We start from the raw sequence: 19,904 nt of genomic DNA on the forward strand, positions 1-19,904 counted from the left end.
CATTTTTCGGTACCCTTCCCTAGATCTGTGACTCGACACAATCCTGTCTCGGAGCTCTACAGTCAATCTCCTTCGACCTCATGGCTTGGTTTTTGCTCTGACATGCACTGTCAACTGTGGGACATTATATAGACATGTATGTGCCTTTCCAAATCATGTCTATTCAATTGAATTTACCACAGATGGACTCTAATGAAGTTGTAGAATCATCTCAAGGATGATCAATGGAAACAGGACCCACCTGATCCTCAATTTCTAGTCTCATAGCAAAGGGTCTGAATACTTCTGGAAATACATTTTTTTTTTTTTACATTTGCAAAAGTTTAAAATCTTGTTTTCACGTTGTCATTATGGGGCATTGTGTCTAGATTGCTGAGGATTTTCTTTAAAAATACATTTTTGGCTGTATGTGGAAAAAGTCAAGGGGTCTGAACACTTTCCAAAGGCACTGTACTTAATTATAAAATGATGAAAAATATGAATAACATTCCACCCATGAGGCCAATATAGGGCGATTTGGTCATTTGACTGCAGAAAAGGATTTTAAGAATGAAATAATGAAACAACCTAGTGTAATAATTATTTTGCCTATGCACAACATCTTTCCAGCAATTTCACACCTGCTACAGTAGAGTGAGCTACTGTACAAACCCTCTCTGAAAAAAGTACATGAGAACACTATTGGCTCTCCACAGGATAGTAATGATACTCTGTCCTCCATAGTTTGGGAGAGTATCAGTACTGGATTATTAATATCATTTTTAAACAACATGCACAACATTCTACAACATGCACATTTGTAGTCAATTATTTTTAATATAATTCAGCTTTAAAGCTTCAAATCGTCCACATGCTCAAGATGCTGTTTAGACTGCCTCTTAACTGTTAGTGCCCTTTGAAGTAGGATAGAGTACCATTGTTTTCACTAGGCCTCATCACAGCAGTCAGATAGGCCTCAGTGGATACAGTCTGACTCTGGATGACAAGGTGGGCTGTGCTTTACTCTTGTGGAAAACAGTTTAAACAGAACCAAATGAGAGTATTCTCCAGACTGGGTGGTTCTAGACAAACACACACACACAAACACACAGACACACACACACACACACACACACACACACACTCCCTTGCTCATCTAAAGACAGAGGTGGGGGATGGATTGGACTGGACTGGTAGAGGTTCTTGTTACACCCCTCTCTAGCTACGCTCATCTTCCCCTCACTCTGTTTAGATGTTCTCTGTTCTCCACTGAAACCAGATTATCAAAGCATGGCAACCTCGCAATGGCCCACAGCCGTCAGCTCGCATTAAGCCTTCTGCATTCTTCTTCCCGAAGAAAAAGAAGAGAGAGAATAGCTTTTCTCCAAAAAGGCGAATGTGCACATTTCAACTCCACTCAACCACAGACGTTAGAGAAGCATCGATGGAAACACAATGAACACACACTGAGACCAACACAACAGAGAAACACACAGAGGGAGAGAAACACACAGAGGGAAAGAAACAAAGATAGGAAGGGGGCAGAATTTTAAACAGGGAGAGAGAAACACTCAGGAGGCTTAACCAAACATATCTCTCATCATGTTGAATGGATGATTAAGAGCCACAGTGATATAGAAAAGCACAGCGTTCCAGGCCTCCTTCCCTCCAGTGTCAGTCAGATGTATTCTGCGGTGGTATGGTGCGGTAGCCGCCACTCTAAGGAAGGGGATGGATAACAAGGTTACTGCGGCTGTAGTAATTACACCTGAGACTCACATCTTCTTTAATTGAGTTCATTAAGTCGCTCATTAGACACAGTTAACACCACACTCTCATGGTAATTAAGGATTACATGCTGTTCAGCTGGCGTGATTTGGCCTTGGACACCGTTTTGTAGTGTTTTCAGCCCACTCAGTCAGTAATAGGCTATGTTGAGCTGCACCGGTTAATTTCACACATTTTGAAAGCATATTTATTTATCCAGGTTGTTGCTGTGAGATTAATAATCTCATTGTTCATCCGGTGTGACTGGGTTTGAATGGCCCCATGGTGGTGCGACGGAGGGGAACCAATGGCTTTGGAGCTGATGTTAACCCACAATGCACTGCCGGGCTGTGGACTGGGAAATGGCATTCTGAATGCTTCCCATCGCACCAAATCAGATCACTGCACTAGACTGTGGGACAGTGGTGGTTCTGAATTACTGCCACACGCCCCAGAGAGTTGGAGAGAGGGAGAGAGAGAGGGAGAGAGAGAGAGAGAGGGAGAGAGAGAGAGAGAGAGAGAGAGAGAGGGAGAGGTGGAGTGAGTGAGTGAGTGAGTGAGTGAGTGAGTGAGTGAGTGAGTGAGTGAGTGAGTGAGTGAGTGAGTGAGTGAGTGAGTGAGTGAGTGAGTGAGTGAGTGAGTGAGGAGAGAGGAGAGGGGGGGAGAGTGAGTGAGGGAGGGAGGGAGGGAGGGAGGGAGGGAGGGAGGGAGGGAGGGAGAGAGATAGAGAGAGAGAGAGAGAGAGAGAGAGGGGGTTGGAGTGAGTGAGGGAGGGAGTGAGGGAGGGAGGGGGCCAGAGGTTTGGAGAGAGAGAGAGAGATAGAGAGAGAGAGAAAGATGTGTTACAGCAGGAGTAGGTAACTAGATTCAGCAGCGTAGGGAGGGAGGGGGCCAGAGTTTGGAGAGAGGGAGAGAGGGAAGAGGAAGTGAGAAAGAGAGCATAGAGGCAATAGAACCCTGTGTGGTTTGTATTAGATAATAGCAGGATTTTTCTCCAAACATCGGTCCAATATCCATACCTAGTCTCCAAGACATTGTCTTTTTCATATTCTTCATTTTGGATTTGAATTCACACAGTTTAGTAGAACAAGTCACAGTAGGCCCATATCCTTTCACTACAAAAAAGTCATGTCAGCTTATAGTGATGTCATCATAGGCCTATGGGTTCAGGGGGGTGACAACTAGGTCATGGTATGACGTAACATCTTCCTCTCACAACTTAACAAGTTGTATAATGTAGTGATAGAACATCCTTCCAGCCTCACAGAGCACATGTAGAATGCTGTAGAACACTGCACTGTTCCCCTAGGATTTTCTTCAGCAGCAGTGGCAAAGGTAGTGGGTGTGTGGGGGAGATAGTGTTTTGTAGAACTATGAGAATGTCACTTCTGGTGCCTTTTTAAAAGGACATTCTACTCCAAAATGCATAAAAAATGTGATGTTGACACCATCTGAAATATAACTGATGCGTGCCACGGCACCTTAGGGAGAATGTTTAAAGGAAGTTGAATGTAGTTTTCCGAGCTATTGCTAACTAGCGTTAGCATAACAACTGGACATCTATGGGAACAGCTATAATGCTAGCTGTTCCCATACACTTCCTGTCATTGGGCTAATGCTAGTTGACATACAGATACATAAAAAGGATATCCAAGAGTTGATCTGACTCTGGGTAAGTAGAAAACAGGCTTAATTGATAACATCTCGCACTATCCCTTTAAAAGCTCGTCTCGGTAGAAATATTCGTTGTGCACAAATTAGTTTTCATTCCTGTTAGTGAGTATTTTATCCTTAGCCAAGTAAATCCATCCATCTGACAGGTGTGGCATATCAAGAAGCTAATTAAATTGCATGATCATTACACAGGTGCCTTGTACTGGGGACAATAAAAGGCCACTCTAAAATGTCTTGTTTTGTCGAACAACAATGCCACCGATGAGGGGGCTTGCAATTGGCATGCTGACTGCAGGAATGTCCACCAGAGCTGTTGCCAGAGAATTGAATGCTAACTTCTTTACCATAAGCTGCCTCCAATGTCGTTTTAGAGAATTTAGCAGTACATCGAACCAGCCTCAAAACTACAGACCACGTGTATGGCGTCGTGTGAACAGAGTGCCCCATGGTGGTGGTGGGGTTATGGTATGAGCAGGCATAAGCTATGGACAATGAACATGTCTGCATTTTATCGACGGCAATTTGAATGCACAAAAATACCGCGATGAGATCCTGAGGCCCATTTTATTTTTACCAACAAATCTGTATTTCCAGTCAGGTTAAATCCATAGATTAGGGCCTAATGAACTTGTTTCAATTGACTGATTTCCTCATATGAACTGTAACTCAGGAGAATCAATTCAATTGTTGCATGTTGCATTTATATTTTTGTACAGTATACTGTACATCATTGTTATCACTGCTAAATGAATATAGGGGAAACATTGACACAACAACGGCTTTGCTGTTAGAATGTCCATTGAAAATGCTCTTGGATCTTGATTCTGTAAGCCTGTGGTGGTTTTCTGTCCTAATTCTCCCCTCCCTCCACTACTATCTATGAGCGGACCATCACAGCAGCCGAGTGTTATTGTATTGTACGGCTCAACCAGCTGCACAGGCATTCAAGTTGTCACAGTAACATCGTAGCTAACTACCTGGATACCAGTGAGAATCCCTCCACCAAATACACCTCTGACAAACCTAATGGTGAATACAGCTTGATATCCCCCCACCAAATACATCTCTGACAAACCTAATGGTGAATACAGCTTGATATCCCTCCACCAAATACACCTCTGATAAACCTAATGGTGAATACAGCTTGATATCCCCCACCAAATACACCTCTGACAAACCTAATGGTGAATACAGCTTGATATCCCTCCACCAAATACACCTCTGATAAACCTAATGGTGAATACAGCTTGATATCCCTCCACCAAATACACCTCTGACAAACCTAATGGTGAATACAGCTTGATATCCCTCCACCAAATACACCTCTGATAAACCTAATGGTGAATACAGCTTGATATCCCTCCACTCTGAAATACACCTTGATAAACCCTAATGGTGAATACAGCTTGATATCCCTCCACCAAATACACCTCTGACAAACCTAATGGTGAATACAGCTTGATATCCCTCCACCAAATACACCTCTGACAAACCTAATGGTGAATACAGCTTGATATCCCTCCACCAAATACACCTCTGACAAACCTAATTTATTTTTATTTTTTATTTCACCTTTATTTAACCAGGTAGGCTAGTTGAGAACAAGTTCTCATTTGCAACTGCGACCTGGCCAAGATAAAGCATAGCAGTGTGAACAGACAACACAGAGTTACACATGGAGTAAACAATTAACAAGTCAATAACACAGTAGAAAAAAATGGGCAGTCTATATACAATGTGTGCAAAAGGCATGAGGAGGTAGGCGAATAATACAATTTTGCAGATTAACACTGGAGTGATAAATGATCAGATGGTCATGTACAGGTAGAGATATTGGTGTGCAAAAGAGCAGAAAAGTAAATAAATAAAAAACAGTATAAAAACAGTATGGGAATGAGGTAGGTGAAAATGGGTGGGCTATTTACCAATAGACTATGTACAGCTGCAGAGATCGGTTAGCTGCTCGGATAGCTGATGTTTGAAGTTGGTGAGGGAGATAAAAGTCTCCAACTTCAGCGATTTTTGCAGTTCGTTCCAGTCACAGGCAGCAGAGTACTGGAACGAAAGGCGGCCAAATGAGGTGTTGGCTTTAGGGATGATCAGTGAGATACACCTGCTGGAGCGCGTGCTACGGATGGGTGTTGCCATCGTGACCAGTGAACTGAGATAAGGCGGAGCTTTACCTAGCATGGACTTGAAGATGACCTGGAGCCAGTGGGTCTGGCGACGAATATGTAGCGAGGGCCAGCCGACTAGAGCATACAAGTCGCAGTGGTGGGTGGTATAAGGTGCTTTGGTGACAAAACGGATGGCACTGTGATAGACTGCATCCAGTTTGCTGAGTAGAGTGTTGGAAGCCATTTTGTAGATGACATCGCCGAAGTCGAGGATCGGTAGGATAGTCAGTTTTACTAGGGTAAGCTTGGCGGCGTGAGTGAAGGAGGCTTTGTTGCGGAATAGAAAGCCGACTCTTGATTTGATTTTCGATTGGAGATGTTTGATGTGAGTCTGGAAGGAGAGTTTGCAGTCTAGCCAGACACCTAGGTACTTATAGATGTCCACATATTCAAGGTCGGAACCATCCAGGGTGGTGATGCTAGTCGGGCATGCGGGTGCAGGCAGCGATCGGTTGAAAAGCATGCATTTGGTTTTACTCGCGTTTAAGAGCAGTTGGAGGCCACGGAAGGAGTGCTGTATGGCATTGAAGCTCGTTTGGAGGTTAGATAGCACAGTGTCAATGACGGGCCGAAAGTATATAGAATGGTGTCGTCTGCGTAGAGGTGGATCAGGGAATCGCCCGCAGCAAGAGCAACATCATTGATATATACAGAGAAAAGAGTCGGCCCGAGAATGAACCCTGTGGCACCCCCATAGAGACTGCCAGAGGACCGGACAGCATGCCCTCCGATTTGACACACTGAACTCTGTCTGCAAAGTAATTGGTGAACCAGGCAAGGCAGTCATCCGAGAAACCGAGGCTATTGAGTCTGCCGATAAGAATATGGTGATTGACAGAGTCGAAAGCCTTGGCGAGGTCGATGAAGACGGCTGCACAGTACTGTCTTTTATCGATGGCGGTTATGATATCGTTTAGTACCTTGAGTGTGGCTGAGGTGCAACCGTGACCGGCTCGGAAACCAGATTGCACAGCGGAGAAGGTACGGTGGGATTCGAGATGGTCAGTGACCTGTTTGTTGACTTGGCTTTCGAAGACCTTAGATAGGCAGGGCAGGATGGATATAGGTCTATAGCAGTTTGGGTCCAGGGGTGTCTCCCCCTTTGAAGAGGGGGATGACTGCGGCAGCTTTCCAATCCTTGGGGATCTCAGACGATATGAAAGAGAGGTTGAACAGGCTGTTAATAGGGGTTGCGACAATGGCGGCAGATAGTTTCAGAAATAGAGGGTCCAGATTGTCAAGCCCAGCTGATTTGTACGGGTCCAGGTTTTGCAGCTCTTTCAGAACATCTGCTATCTGGATTTGGGTAAAGGAGAACCTGGAGAGGCTTGGGCGAGGAGCTGCGGGGGGCGGAGCTGTTGGCCGAGGTTGGAGTAGCCAGGCGGAAGGCATGGCCAGCCGTTGAGAAGTGCTTATTGAAGTTTTCGATAATCATGGATTTATCGGTGGAGACCGTGTTACCTAGCCTCAGTACAGTGGGCAGCTGGGAGGAGGTGCTCTTGTTCTCCATGGACTTCACAGTGTCCCAGAACTTTTTGGAGTTGGAGCTACAGGATGCAAACTTCTGCCTGAAGAAGCTGGCCTTAGCTTTCCTGACTGACTGCGTGTATTGGTTCCTGACTTCCCTGAACAGCTGCATATCACGGGGGCTATTCGATGCTATTGCAGTCCGCCACAGGATGTTTTTGTGCTGGTCGAGGGCAGTCAGGTCTGGAGTGAACCAAGGGCTGTATCTGTTCTTGGTTCTGCATTTTTTGAACGGAGCATGCTTATCTAAAATGGTGAGGAAGTTACTTTTAAAGAATGACCAGGCATCCTCAACTGACGGGATGAGGTCAATGTCCTTCCAGGATACCCGGGCCAGGTCGATTAGAAAGGCCTGCTCACAGAAGTGTTTTAGGGAGCGTTTGACAGTGATGAGGGGTGGTCGTTTGACTGCGGCTCCGTGGCGGATACAGGCAATGAGGCAGTGATCGCTGAGATCCTGGTTGAAGACAGCGGAGGTGTATTTGGAGGGCCAGTTGGTCAGGATGACGTCTATGAGGGTGCCCTTGTTTACAGAGTTAGGGTTGTACCTGGTGGGTTCCTTGATGATTTGAGTGAGATTGAGGGCATCTAGCTTACATTGTAGGACTGCCGGGGTGTTAAGCATATCCCAGTTTAGGTCACCTAACAGAACAAACTCTGAAGCTAGATGGGGGCGATCAATTCACAAATGGTGTCAGGGCACAGCTGGGAGCTGAGGGTGGTCGGTAGCAGGCGGCAACAGTGAGAGACTTATTTCTGGAGAGAGTAATTTTCAAAATTAGTAGTTCGAACTGTTTGGGTATGGACCTGGAAAGTATGACATTACATTGCAGGCTATCTCTGCAGTAGACTGCAACTCCGCCCCCTTTGGCAGTTCTATCTTGACGGAAGATGTTATAGTTGGGTATGGAAATCTCTGAATTTTTGGTGGCCTTCCTGAGCCAGGATTCAGACACGGCAAGGACATCAGGGTTAGCAGAGTGTGCTAAAGCAGTGAGTAAAACAAACTTAGGGAGGAGGCTTCTGATGTTGACATGCATAAAACCAAGGCTTTTTCGATCACAGAAGTCAACAAATGAGGGTACCTGGGGACATGCAGGGCCTGGGTTTACCTCCACATCACCCGCGGAACAGAGAAGGAGTAGTATGAGGGTGCGGCTAAAGGCTATCAAAACTGGTCGCCTAGAGCGTTGGGGGCAGAGGATAAGAGGAGCAGGTTTCTGGGCATGGTAGAATATATTCAGGGCATAATGCGCAGACAGGGGTATGGTGGGGTGCGGGTACAGCGGAGGTAAGCCCAGGCACTGGGTGATGATGAGAGAGGTTGTATCTCTGGACATGCTGGTTGTAATGGGTGAGGTCACCGCATGTGTGGGAGGTGGGACAAAGGAGGTAACAGGGGTATGCAGAGTGGATCTAGGGGCTCCATTGTGAACTAAAACAATGATAACTAACCTGAACAACAGTATACAAGGCATATTGACATCTGAGAGAGACATACAGCGAGGCATACAGTAATCACAGGTGTTGAATTTGGAAAGCTAGCTAAAAACAGTAGGCGAGGCTAATCAGCTAGCACAACAAACAGCAGGTAAAATGGCGTTGACTAGGCAACGGGGCCGACAGGTAAAACAAACAAGCAGAATGGAGTACCGTGATTAATGGACAGTCCAGCGTGCGTCAGCTATGTAGCCAAGAGATCAGTGTCCAGGGGGCAGCGGTGGATGGGCAGGGAAGCTGGGCTGGCGAGTGTTATCCAGGTTTTTTAAAAAACTAACAATGACTAAATAGCTTGTAGCTAGTTAGCTGGTTAGCGTCTGGAGGTTCTTGAGTGTGTCATAAAAATAAAATTAAAATTAAAAGTAATAGCGATTCCGTATCACATTGGGTGAGGCAGGTTTCCGGAAGGTATAAACAAATTAAAAATCAAAAAGAGATGGTAAATGGGTTCAGAGAGTGATTGGGACGCGGTGGTTCAGACGGTTAGCAGGCCTGTGCTAACAAGCTAACAGTTTGTAGGCCCGGGCTAGACAAGGTAGCAGTTAGCGGACCGGAGCTTGACAAGCTAGCCGTTAGCAGGCCGAATTAGCAAGCAGGGAGATAGCGAGGGCTAGAGAGTTAACCTTTGGGGGACGTCGCGATGGGGTGAGTCTGTTTATTCCTCTTCATGCGGTGACATCGACAGACCGGTCGTGGGCCCGGGTAATTGTAGCCCAGGAGTATGCTACAGGTGCTCTAGTACGCTAGGTGAGCTGGAGACACAGCGATTCAGAAAGCTCGCGGGCCTTGGCCAGCAGCAGATGGATCTTTGGCGATGTCGCAACGGAAAAGCCTGTTGAAACCACCTCGGACGATTATGTCGGCGGACCAGTCGTGATGGATCGGCGGGGCTCCGTGTCGGCAGTAGAGGGTCCAGGCCAATTGGCAAAATAGGTATTGTTGGACCTCTTCGGCTAGTCGGGAGATGGGCTTAGCTCGAGGCTAGCTCAAGGCTAACTGGTGCTTGCTCTGGGACAGAGACGTTAGCCAGGAGTAGCCACTCGGATTGCAGCTAGCTAGTTGCGATGATCCGGTGTAAAGGTTCAGAGCTTGCGGTAGGAATCCGGAGATGTGGTAGAGAAAAAGCAGTCTGATATGCTCTGGGTTGATGTCGCGCTGGTGTCCTAGTTAGCTTTGAAGACCGCTAGCAGTGGCTAGCTCTTAGCTAGTAGCTAGTTAGCTGGCTAGCTTCTGATGAGGGTTCTGGTTCTAAAGTATAGAAAAAGCAGATCCGTACCACATTGGGTGATGCGGGTTGCAGGAGAGTATATTCAGCCTGTAGTTGGAAAGGAAAGTGAGATTAAAATATGTACGAAATATATACAGAAAAAAAAAAACGGAAAAACTATATTTACACTATATTTACACCAGACAGCTTGACGGGACAAGACAAAACACACAAACCTAATGGTGAATACAGCTTGATATCTTCCACCAAATACATCTCTGATAAACCTAATGGTGAATACGCCATCTTGATAAACCTAATGAATCAGCTTGATATCCCTCTGAAATGACAAACCTAATGTGAATACAGCTTGATATCCTTCCACCAAAACCTACACCTCTGATAAACCTAATGGTGAATACAGCTTGATATCCCCCACCAAATACATCTCCTGACAAACCCCCCACCAAATAATGATAAACCTAATGTGAATACAGCTTGATATCCCTCCACCAAATACACCTCTGACAAACCTAATGGTGAATACAGCTTGATATCCCTCTGCCAAATACACCTCTGACAAACCTAATGGTGAATACAGCTTGATATCCCTCCACCAAATACACCTCTGACAAACCTAATGGTGAATACAGCTTGATATCCCTCCACCAAATACACCTCTGATAAACCTAATGGTGAATACAGCTTGATATCCCCCCACCAAATACACCTCTGATAAACCTAATGGTGAATACAGCTTGATATCCCTCCACCAAATACACCTCTGATAAACCTAATGGTGAATACAGCTTGATATCCCCCCACCAAATACACCTCTGACAAACCTAATGGTGAATACAGCTTGATATCCCTCTGCCAAATACACCTCTGACAAACCTAATGGTGAATACAGCTTGATATCCCTCTGCCAACATACCTATATCAGCCCCTAATTGTTATTAACAAAGTGAAGAATAGGCCTTTAATCATCTCATGATTTAACCACACTTGACAAGATCTCATGAAATGGAGTCATTATGATCTAATCCTCTCTTATATATCATTGGAGGGCTTGTAAAAAGTCTAGACTGACTGCATAGCTTAAAGGCCCAGAGCAGTCAAACATGTGCTTTTCCTGTGTTTTATATGTACAGTGTTTCCATGCTATGAGGTTGGAATGATACTGTGAAAGTGTGAAAATGATGACAATGCTCTTTTAGTGTAGGAGCTGTTTGAAGAAAAACACCTGAAATTTCAAGTCTGTTTTTAAGATATGTAACTTTCAAAATACTGAAATCTGATGCAGATATGTAACTGCAAAATTCACCCTACAGGGATAATTTCAGTCATTTGAAAGTTACATATCTTGACAACTTGAGTGCTGACAACCAAAAGGTTTTTCGGATTATGTCAACAATGGACCAATGAATCAAATACCACAAGATAGTTCTTGGGTGGAGTTTTCTTTTAATTCCTTTAACAGCTAGTTTTCCATTTTTCCCTCCTCACTCAGACCACTCCCAAATCTTTGCTTTGGAAATTGCTGTTGCTAAGAATCATTTTTAAATTTATTTTTAATTTAAAACAATCACAGTAAGTAACTTAATTGTTACCCAGAAATGATTTAATATTGAGATAAAAATGGCTGCATTGGGCCTTTAATGATGGGTGTACTGTACACTCATTCAACATGGCATTTTGAACGTTTTTAAGTTGTCATATTTGGTTAAGTTTTCAATTCTATTTGATAGTTACTTCCAAATGCATTCCTGTGGATTTGAAGAGCCATAAAATATGAGTAATAAATGTATGCCATAAGGATTTCTGCACTATTGGCAATGTGGTGCAGTTGTCCACTGTAGAATCCACTTCTCCTTTATTTAGACAGGGAGTCCCATTAAGACCAGGGTCTCTTTTCCAGGAAGCCCTGCAGATTCACCACACACGTAGCTGAGATGCACTTTCCTTGTTCTTCACTGATCAGAGGTCAGGGTGGCAGGGCTGAGGGTGGCAGGGCTGAGGCTGACACTAGTAGGCAGTGTGTTCCACACTGGTTAGAGGTCAGTGAGGAGGACATTTGTTACCCACTGACAACGACCGAGCTGCTCCACGCTGAGTGAGACCTCCACTGAGATCCTTCCACTGTGACAGAGATGCATGCACGTTTACCAGGGTGAAGAAAAAACTACAAATGAAGGCAACTCATTGATGGATTCAATCCTTCTACTAACAATAAGAAATAGTTTCCCTCAAAGCCTTAATGACACCACACCATAAATAGCAGCCTCCAGCGGGAGCTGGAGAACAGCACACTATGTTGTTGTTTTTTCAAGTCAAGCAGCCAGGTCTTCCTCGAATAGTGGTCGAAGGTATATGCATGGATGATTGTATAGCTTTATTGTTATGGCCCTTCATTGTGTGGCAGGTCTGGATCATTTGTGTCACCTTAAACCCACCATGAACCCATTGACGTTAACCTGACCCCCCCCTGCTGTTATCCCTCCCTGCTACCCCATCACCTCAGCAATCATCCTCAGCCTCTTCCTCTTCTCTCCCTCCATCCTACCCTACTCCCAGCATCACTCTAACCCAGTGGAATGAGCCCATCTATCAGGGAGAGAGTGCAGGGCCCATTCCCATAGTATTCTCATTTGCCTTGCTGTGAACTTGGAAGCACAACTCGGCTGCCTCTCTCTGTGATGAATATGATTGGCTTGGAGGTGGTGGGTGATGGGGGAGTGGAGGGTCGGCGCTAAACAGCTTTTACTTTCACCTGTACAACGACCTATTCATCTTCTGGGGGGTGGGAGCTGTAAGGGTTACAATCATGTTGTTTTTCTTGAAACAACCATTTAGTCTGTCTGTCAAAGAGAATTTTTCTCACCATAGCTTACTTGGCTAGATAAGGGTTATGTAAGTAAATATGTGAGGAAAAACAAAAAAGCATATTTTACACCGCTTTATAAACTGGGTGGTTCCAGCCCTGAATGCTGATTGGCTGAAAGCCGTGGTATATAAGACTGTATACCATTGGTAACCAGCTTATAATAGCAATAAGGCACCTCAGGGGTTTGTGGTATATGGCCAATATACCACGGCTAATGGCTTTATCCAGGCACTCCTCGTTGCATCGTGCATAAGAACAGCCCTTATCCGTGGTATACTGGCCATATACCACACCCCCGCCTGCCTTACTGCTTAAATGTACCACTTTCATGTCGATGGCTTCCACAATATTACTACACAACATGTCAGTTGTCATGGGCGTCAGTCACAATCCACCGTCTTCTGTCTCTCAGCTACAGAGGTGGCTGAGAAGGAGGTGGAAGAGGTGGTGCCGCTAACAGGAGTGGATGATGAGGAGCAACGCATCGCTGATATGGGCCGACCCACGCTTGGGGATCACGTCAAACTTGAAATCATCATTGAGGAATCCTATGAGTTTAAGGTGTGTGCTCGTGTGTTTACACATATTCCATTTCCTTTCTCTCACGTAATGCACTCCTCAGAGACTCCTCAGAGACTCCTCAGATAGACATACACGCATATGTAGTAATCATGGAGTGATATAACTGTGTATGTGCATGCTCTCCTCTTTCACTCACACTCACTCTTCAGACAAACACAGATGTGATTATCATGAATATTAAGGTGTGTGTGTGTGTGTGTGTGTGTGTGTGTGTGTGTGTGTGTGTGTGTGTCCCCGCACACGCAAATGCTTTTTTCTCCCACACACACTCTTCAGACTGATGGGTGGATGCTTGTGAGCACTTGACGGATCGTCTCCTGTTCTTACTGGAGTGGCTCTCACTGTGAGGTTGGGTGGGAGGCTATGGGAGGGAGGGGGCCTATGGATCCTATAGCTGGCTGAAGGACTCTGTATCCTGGGGGGGGCTGGAGAGTTTAATTGTGTCTAACCTCAGAGTCATAGCGAGTGGCTGCTTCAAAAGAGCTTCAACTTTCAGACGGTAGTCTGCAACTTTTCCGCTTTAAGATTAACGTCAACCAAGACCCAGAATCCCTTGCCTGGGGCTAACAGATAGGAGTGAGGAAGTCGGTGATTTGCCGACAGTAGATTTCTCTCTCTTCCTCATCTTTGCACAACTTCAATCCAACACACCTTGCTAGGAATTGGACAGTAGATGAAGCTGTCCGTCTATTTCTCCAAATATCAATATGTTATATCTGAGACCTTAGCAGAGGTGGAGAGAATAGTGTAGTTGTCCATTCCTGTATAAACCTGAGTTTAAACCATCTCACCATTTACATTCCAAAGCTAAAGTCAACTCAATTACCATTGTAGTTTCCTTCCAGAGAAGGGAATATCGGATTTTCAGCTGTCATCCCAGGAGTGGAGGACGGGTGGTGGAAGGGATGGATCGAGGAGAAGGAGGGTACTCTCCAGCTGTCATCCCAGGAGTGGAGGAAGGGTGGTGGAAGGGATGGACAGAGGAGAAGGAGGGTACTCTCCAGCTGTCATCCCAGGAGTGGAGGAAGGGTGGTGGAAGGGATGGATCGAGGAGAAGGAGGGTACTCTCCAGCTGTCATCCCAGGAGTGGAGGAAGGGTGGTGGAAGGGATGGATCGAGGAGAAGGAGGGTACTCTCCAGCTGTCATCCCAGGAGTGGAGGAAGGGTGGTGGAAGGGATGGACAGAGGCGAAGGAGGGTACTCTCCAGCTGTCATCCCAGGAGTGGAGGAAGGGTGGTGGAAGGGATGGATCGAGGAGAAGGAGGGTACTCTCCAGCTGTCATCCCAGGAGTGGAGGAAGGGTGGTGGAAGGGATGGATCGAGCAGGCTCTGATGAGGATTGATTTCCTGAGTGTACTCTAGGAGCACCTGCACCTGTCCTATGGGAAGCAGCCTTTATCAAAGAGAGGATTGCAGCTAAAGGCCCAGTAACAGACTGAACCTCCGCGCTCTATACTCCTGGCCTATGTTATTATCATAGTATGTGGACAGCATCGTCAACTAGCTCCCGAGGACTGGCTCTTGACTACTATAGCAGTTGCGTTACATGGCCGAGGCAGTACTTACAACACCCAAGCTCTCTACCCAACCTTTACCCTCATTGTTTATTCTAAATACATGCTTACTACAGACAAGTACATATGTTTTAAAGACAGAAATAGTCATGTGTCCTATATGAATTTGTGGACTAGATGCCCTTGCTTTCCTATATGCATTTCCCCAATATGTTCTTCCTGAACTCCATGTGTTTGGTGTTCCCTGTGCAGAACACTGTGGACAAGCTGATTAAGAAGACTAATCTGGCCCTGCTGGTGGGGACTAACAGCTGGAGAGACCAGTTCATCGAGGCCATCACTGTCAGCGCCGGTGAGTTGAATGCTTTGACCGTCGCGCGCGCGCGCGTGCGTGTGTGTGTGCTGTAGCAAGATCAAGGGTGTGGGGTTTCCACGTCACCAAGTTCAATAACAAAACAGGCACCAGTAGCACAAATAGAATGCAAAGGGGAAGTTTATTTGGGATTTTCGTACACAGGGAAAGAAGAAGGAGGAATTCACCTCACAGTCCACAAGCCGTTCTCTTTGTCCGTTCCGTTTTCCAGGGGTACTCCTCATACTCGGGTCCTCAGCCAATCCGGTACACAAGGGTGTTAGTCCAACAGTCCAGGTCACAGCATGTAATCTCACAGCATGTAATCTCACAGATAGTAATCTCACAGCATGTAATCCTACAGATAGTAATCTCACAGATAGTAATCTCACAGCATGTAATCTCACAGATAGTAATCTCACAGCATGTAATCTCACAGATAGTAATCTCACAGATAGTAATCTCACAGCATGTAATCTCACAGATAGTAATCTCACAGCATGTAATCTCACAGATAGTAATCTCACAGATAGTAATCTCACAGCATGTAATCTCACAGATAGTAATCTCACAGCATGTAATCTCACAGATAGTAATCTCACAGATAGTAATCTCACAGCATGTAATCTCACAGATAGTAATCTCACAGATAGTAATCTCACAGCATGTAATCTCACAGATAGTAATCTCACAGATAGTAATCTCACACATAGTAATCTCACAGATAGTAATCTCTCTTCTCCCACTCTTCATAATGCTCTTGGTTCTCTCCTACTCTGCCTTGCTGTGCAGGCTGCTTCCCCCTTTTATCCCCAAACACTCCCTGGCTTAACGAGTTACAGTCTTGCCTCGGGCAGGAAGTCCATATAAGGCCCGGGGGTGGGGCCAATGGACTGCCAGATTTCTCCCCTCAATCACCACTCCCCTCACCTCTCCCTACCGGCTGCCACAATGCATGCGTGTGTGCAATCCTTTCTTACAACGGACGAGCTGCAGCATCTCCTCAGAAGATAGATTTTCAATGTAAACACCAACTGGTGGAAATCTGGAGCACTGCAGTCCCACTCCAAGGCTTCCCAAGGCCTCTGTTGATTAGAGATGCCATCTTGTCAGAGCATAGCATTGTTGCCTTATTACCTTATGTGTGCTTGTCAGTGTCTATGTGTGAACAGTTTGATTTCTAAAGAGGACATGGCAACTAGCCTTGAAAACTCTGTGAGTGTGTAGCCACTGAAGCACTTTGGATTTTCGTCGAGGTGTGAATGTGTTTTGTGTGGATTTTCTTTTGTATCTGTGTGTGTGTATGAGTGTGTTGAAAGTTACAGCATGTCACTGTGTGTGTGTGTGTGTGTTTGTGCGCTAGTTATCTATTGTGTCGTCCAATTGTTCCCGCTCTGGCTCAATTAATGACAAGCCCTGTCCCTGCTCTCTTATCTGGGATTAGGCTGTGTTGACGTTTTGACAGCGGGAGTGTGTTTGCGTGTGTGCGTGCTTTGGTGTGTGTGTGTTTGCGTGCGTGCGTTGGTGTGTGTGTGTGTGTGTGTGTGTGTGTGTGTGTGTGTGTGTGTGTGTGCCTCCTGGATCGACTAGACACTAACCCGTCACACACCCCAGGTATTTAAGCTCCTTTTTTGTCTCTCTCTCTCTCTCTCTCTCTCTCTCTCTCTCTCTCTCTCTCTCTCTCTCTCTCTCGCTGTCTAGCTCTTTCTCTATCTTTACCTCTGGACTTGCTGCTGTGTTTAAAATGCACATACAGTCATGAAATATTGATCTTCCCTTACCTCCCCTCTCTCTTTATCTTTCTTTCTTTTTTTTCTTTCTTTCACCCTGCAGCCCCTCTGATTATATTTGCTCTGAAGCCAGTAGAGAGGGAGAGTGTGTCAGGCAGCGTAGCATTTGCAGAGCTAGCCTCCTCACAAGTTAGTTTAAGAGAAATCATTGGCTTCCCACTGTGACTTGGTCCAGGGTGTTGACGGAGATTGGGTGTGAAATTCTTGCCAGTGGGTGGGTTGGTGGCTTCTCCAAACCTGTGGGACAGCAATGCTGTGTGGAATCCCACATTAAAAAATACCGTTTACTACAGAATACTACAGTACTTACTATATCATTTTGAACTGTAGTATACTGTAGAATACTATACTACATACTGTAGTATACCTCGATCATGAGTAGTACGTACTATAGGATTTTGTAGTATACTGTGGAATACTACAGTAAATAATAGAGTATACTACAGACAGCAAAAACACTACAGTAAATAATACAGTAATGTCCGCAAAAACATACAGTGAATGCCATAGTATTTAACCATCATATATATACTATAGTATTTTTTCATGTGGGATGTGCGTGTGTGTATGTGTGGCCGTTGTCCACAGTGTTCACTTCTTCCCCCATATCAGTCTCAGATAAATGTCCTGACAGTCAGTTAATAACTCCCCTGACAACTCTGTCATTTCTTCCTTTCATGAATCTGCCCGTCTCTTTGGGGACTTTGGATGATGGGTGTGAGTGTGTGCTTCTGTGGCTGTGCAGATGGGTGTGTCATAAGTGTGTGTGTCTCTGTGTCTGTACTCTCTGTGACCTGGGAGTGACAGCACTACCACGGAGCTAATACAGTGCTAGATGATTCATTTATTTGGCCATCACCGCTAAAGAGAAGAGAGACTGCTGAGTTGTGACAAGAATAGCGAGACTGTGACTGACTGCAGAGAACCTCCCCAGGCCTATGTACTCTTCACTGCCAGTCAGAGAGAAATGATTACCTGGAATTACTTTAACGACCATCCTCTATCAACACTGAGCAGCTGTAATAGAGATGTGACTCATTGATGAAGTCGAGGATGAGGAGTTGGCGGAGATACACAGATATGCCTTCAGTAGGCAGAGAAAGAGGGGGAGGAGTAGTAAGGAAGATAGGGGAAATAGATGAAAGGAAGCCTCAGAGAATAGATCACAATTTTCTTATTGAGAGAGAGAGAGAGAGAGAGAGAGTGTGTTACAGCAGGAGTAGGTAACTAGATTCAGCAGCGGACCAATTGTTGTAGGAGCAGCTGGTCGGGGGCCATAACATAATTATAATAATTTTAAGCACTGCAAATTGACTACAACTGAGCCCAAAACAGAGAGTGTATTTGAAAATAACAATAATTTCATACTTTGATTACGTTGAGACTGGATCACACCTTTTTTTTGTGGGAATGCTTCAACCAGACATGAAATATATATTTATTTATTAACAAAATAAATCACTTGTGGGCCAGTTGTGGCCCGTGGGCCGCCTGTTGCTGACCCCTAGGATACAGTATGTGATTGTCTGTGTGTGTGTGTGTTGCAGATGTGTGATGGGTTATCCTACACGATTCATCCCATTAACTGTCACTGCATGGGGAGAGATTGGCTCAGTCTTATCTCTTTACCATAGCCAACTGGTTAATTGGCTCAGTTAGCCTATAGCTCCGTAGCTAATAGCTTAGCTTATAGCTTAGCATGCAGGCTGGTTCTAATGCTGAGGATTTGACATCATTCAACCAGCGTTGGAGTCTCAGCGTAGAGTTTAATATTAGTGTTCCTCAGCTAGGATGTGAACTCACTGACCCTCTAGTTATCCCCCCCCTCTCTCTCTCTCTTAAATAAAAACAAAATCCTCAGCAATCTACACACAATACCCCATAATGACAAAGCGAAAACAGATTTTTAGACATTTTTGCAAATGTATTACAACTAACAAACAGAAATACCTTATTTACATAACCCTTTGCTATGAAATTAGGTTGAAGGAATTGTCTGTAGAGCTCCGAGACAGGATTATGTCAAGGCACAGATCTGGGGAAGGGTACAAAATCATTTCTGCAGAATTGAAGGTACCCAAGAACACAGTGGCTTCCATCATTCTTAAATGGAAGAAGTTTGGAACCACCAAGACACATCATAGAGCTGCCCGTCCAGACAACAATCGGGGGAGAAGGGCCTTGGTCAGGGAGGTGACAGGGAGGGAGGTGACCAAGAACCCAATGGTCACTCTGACAGAGCTCCAGAGATCCTCTGGGGAGATGAGAGAACCTACCAGAAGGACAACCATTGCTGCAGCACTGAATACCAATCAGGTCTTTATGGTAGAGTGGCCAAATGGAAGCCACTTCTCAGTAAAAGGCACATGACAGCCGACTTGGAGTTTTCCACAAGGCACCTAAAGACTCTCAGACCATGTGAAACAAGAATCTCTGGTCTGATGAAACCAAGATTGAACTCTTTGGCATGAATGCATCACATCTGGAAGAAACCTGGCACCATCCCTGCAGTGAAGCATGGTGGTGGCAGCATCATGTTTTAGGGATGTTTTTCAGAGGCAGGGACTGAAAGTATAGTCAGGATCAAGAGAAAGATGAATGGAGCAAATTACTCAGGACTTCAGACTGGGATGAAGGTTCACCTTCCAACAGGACAACGACCCTAAGCACACAGCCAAGACAACACAGGAGTGGCTTCGGGACAAGTCTCTGAATGTTCTCGAGTGGCCCAGCCAGAGCCCCGACTTGAACCCGATCGAACATCTCTGGACAGACCTGAGAATTTCTGTGCAGCAACGCTCCCCATCCAACCTGACAGAGCTTGAGAGGATCTGAAGAGAAGAATGGGAGAAACTCCCAAAATACAGCTGTTTCAAGCTTTGTCACTATGGGGTATTGCATGTAGATTGATGAGAAAAAAACAACATTTTAATCAATTCTAGAATAAG

The 19,904-nt window shown here is 45.3% G+C and overlaps 1 protein-coding gene across 2 annotated transcripts in view; it reads left to right on the top strand.

The window, feature by feature from the left end:
- Positions 1 to 19,904, top strand: part of LOC115113125 (sodium/calcium exchanger 1-like) — a 195,649-nt gene that overhangs the window by 160,922 nt on the left and 14,823 nt on the right. For both annotated transcript variants that reach the window (XM_029640389.2, XM_065012757.1), the window contains exons 4-5: positions 13,131 to 13,279; positions 15,067 to 15,166. In XM_029640389.2, coding sequence (XP_029496249.2) covers positions 13,131 to 13,279; positions 15,067 to 15,166 — 249 coding nt within the window. The remainder of the gene's footprint in view (positions 1 to 13,130; positions 13,280 to 15,066; positions 15,167 to 19,904) is intronic.

This window comes from Oncorhynchus nerka, linkage group LG28 (genome assembly GCF_034236695.1).
Source record: "Oncorhynchus nerka isolate Pitt River linkage group LG28, Oner_Uvic_2.0, whole genome shotgun sequence".
Taxonomy (NCBI): Eukaryota; Metazoa; Chordata; class Actinopteri; order Salmoniformes; family Salmonidae; genus Oncorhynchus; species Oncorhynchus nerka.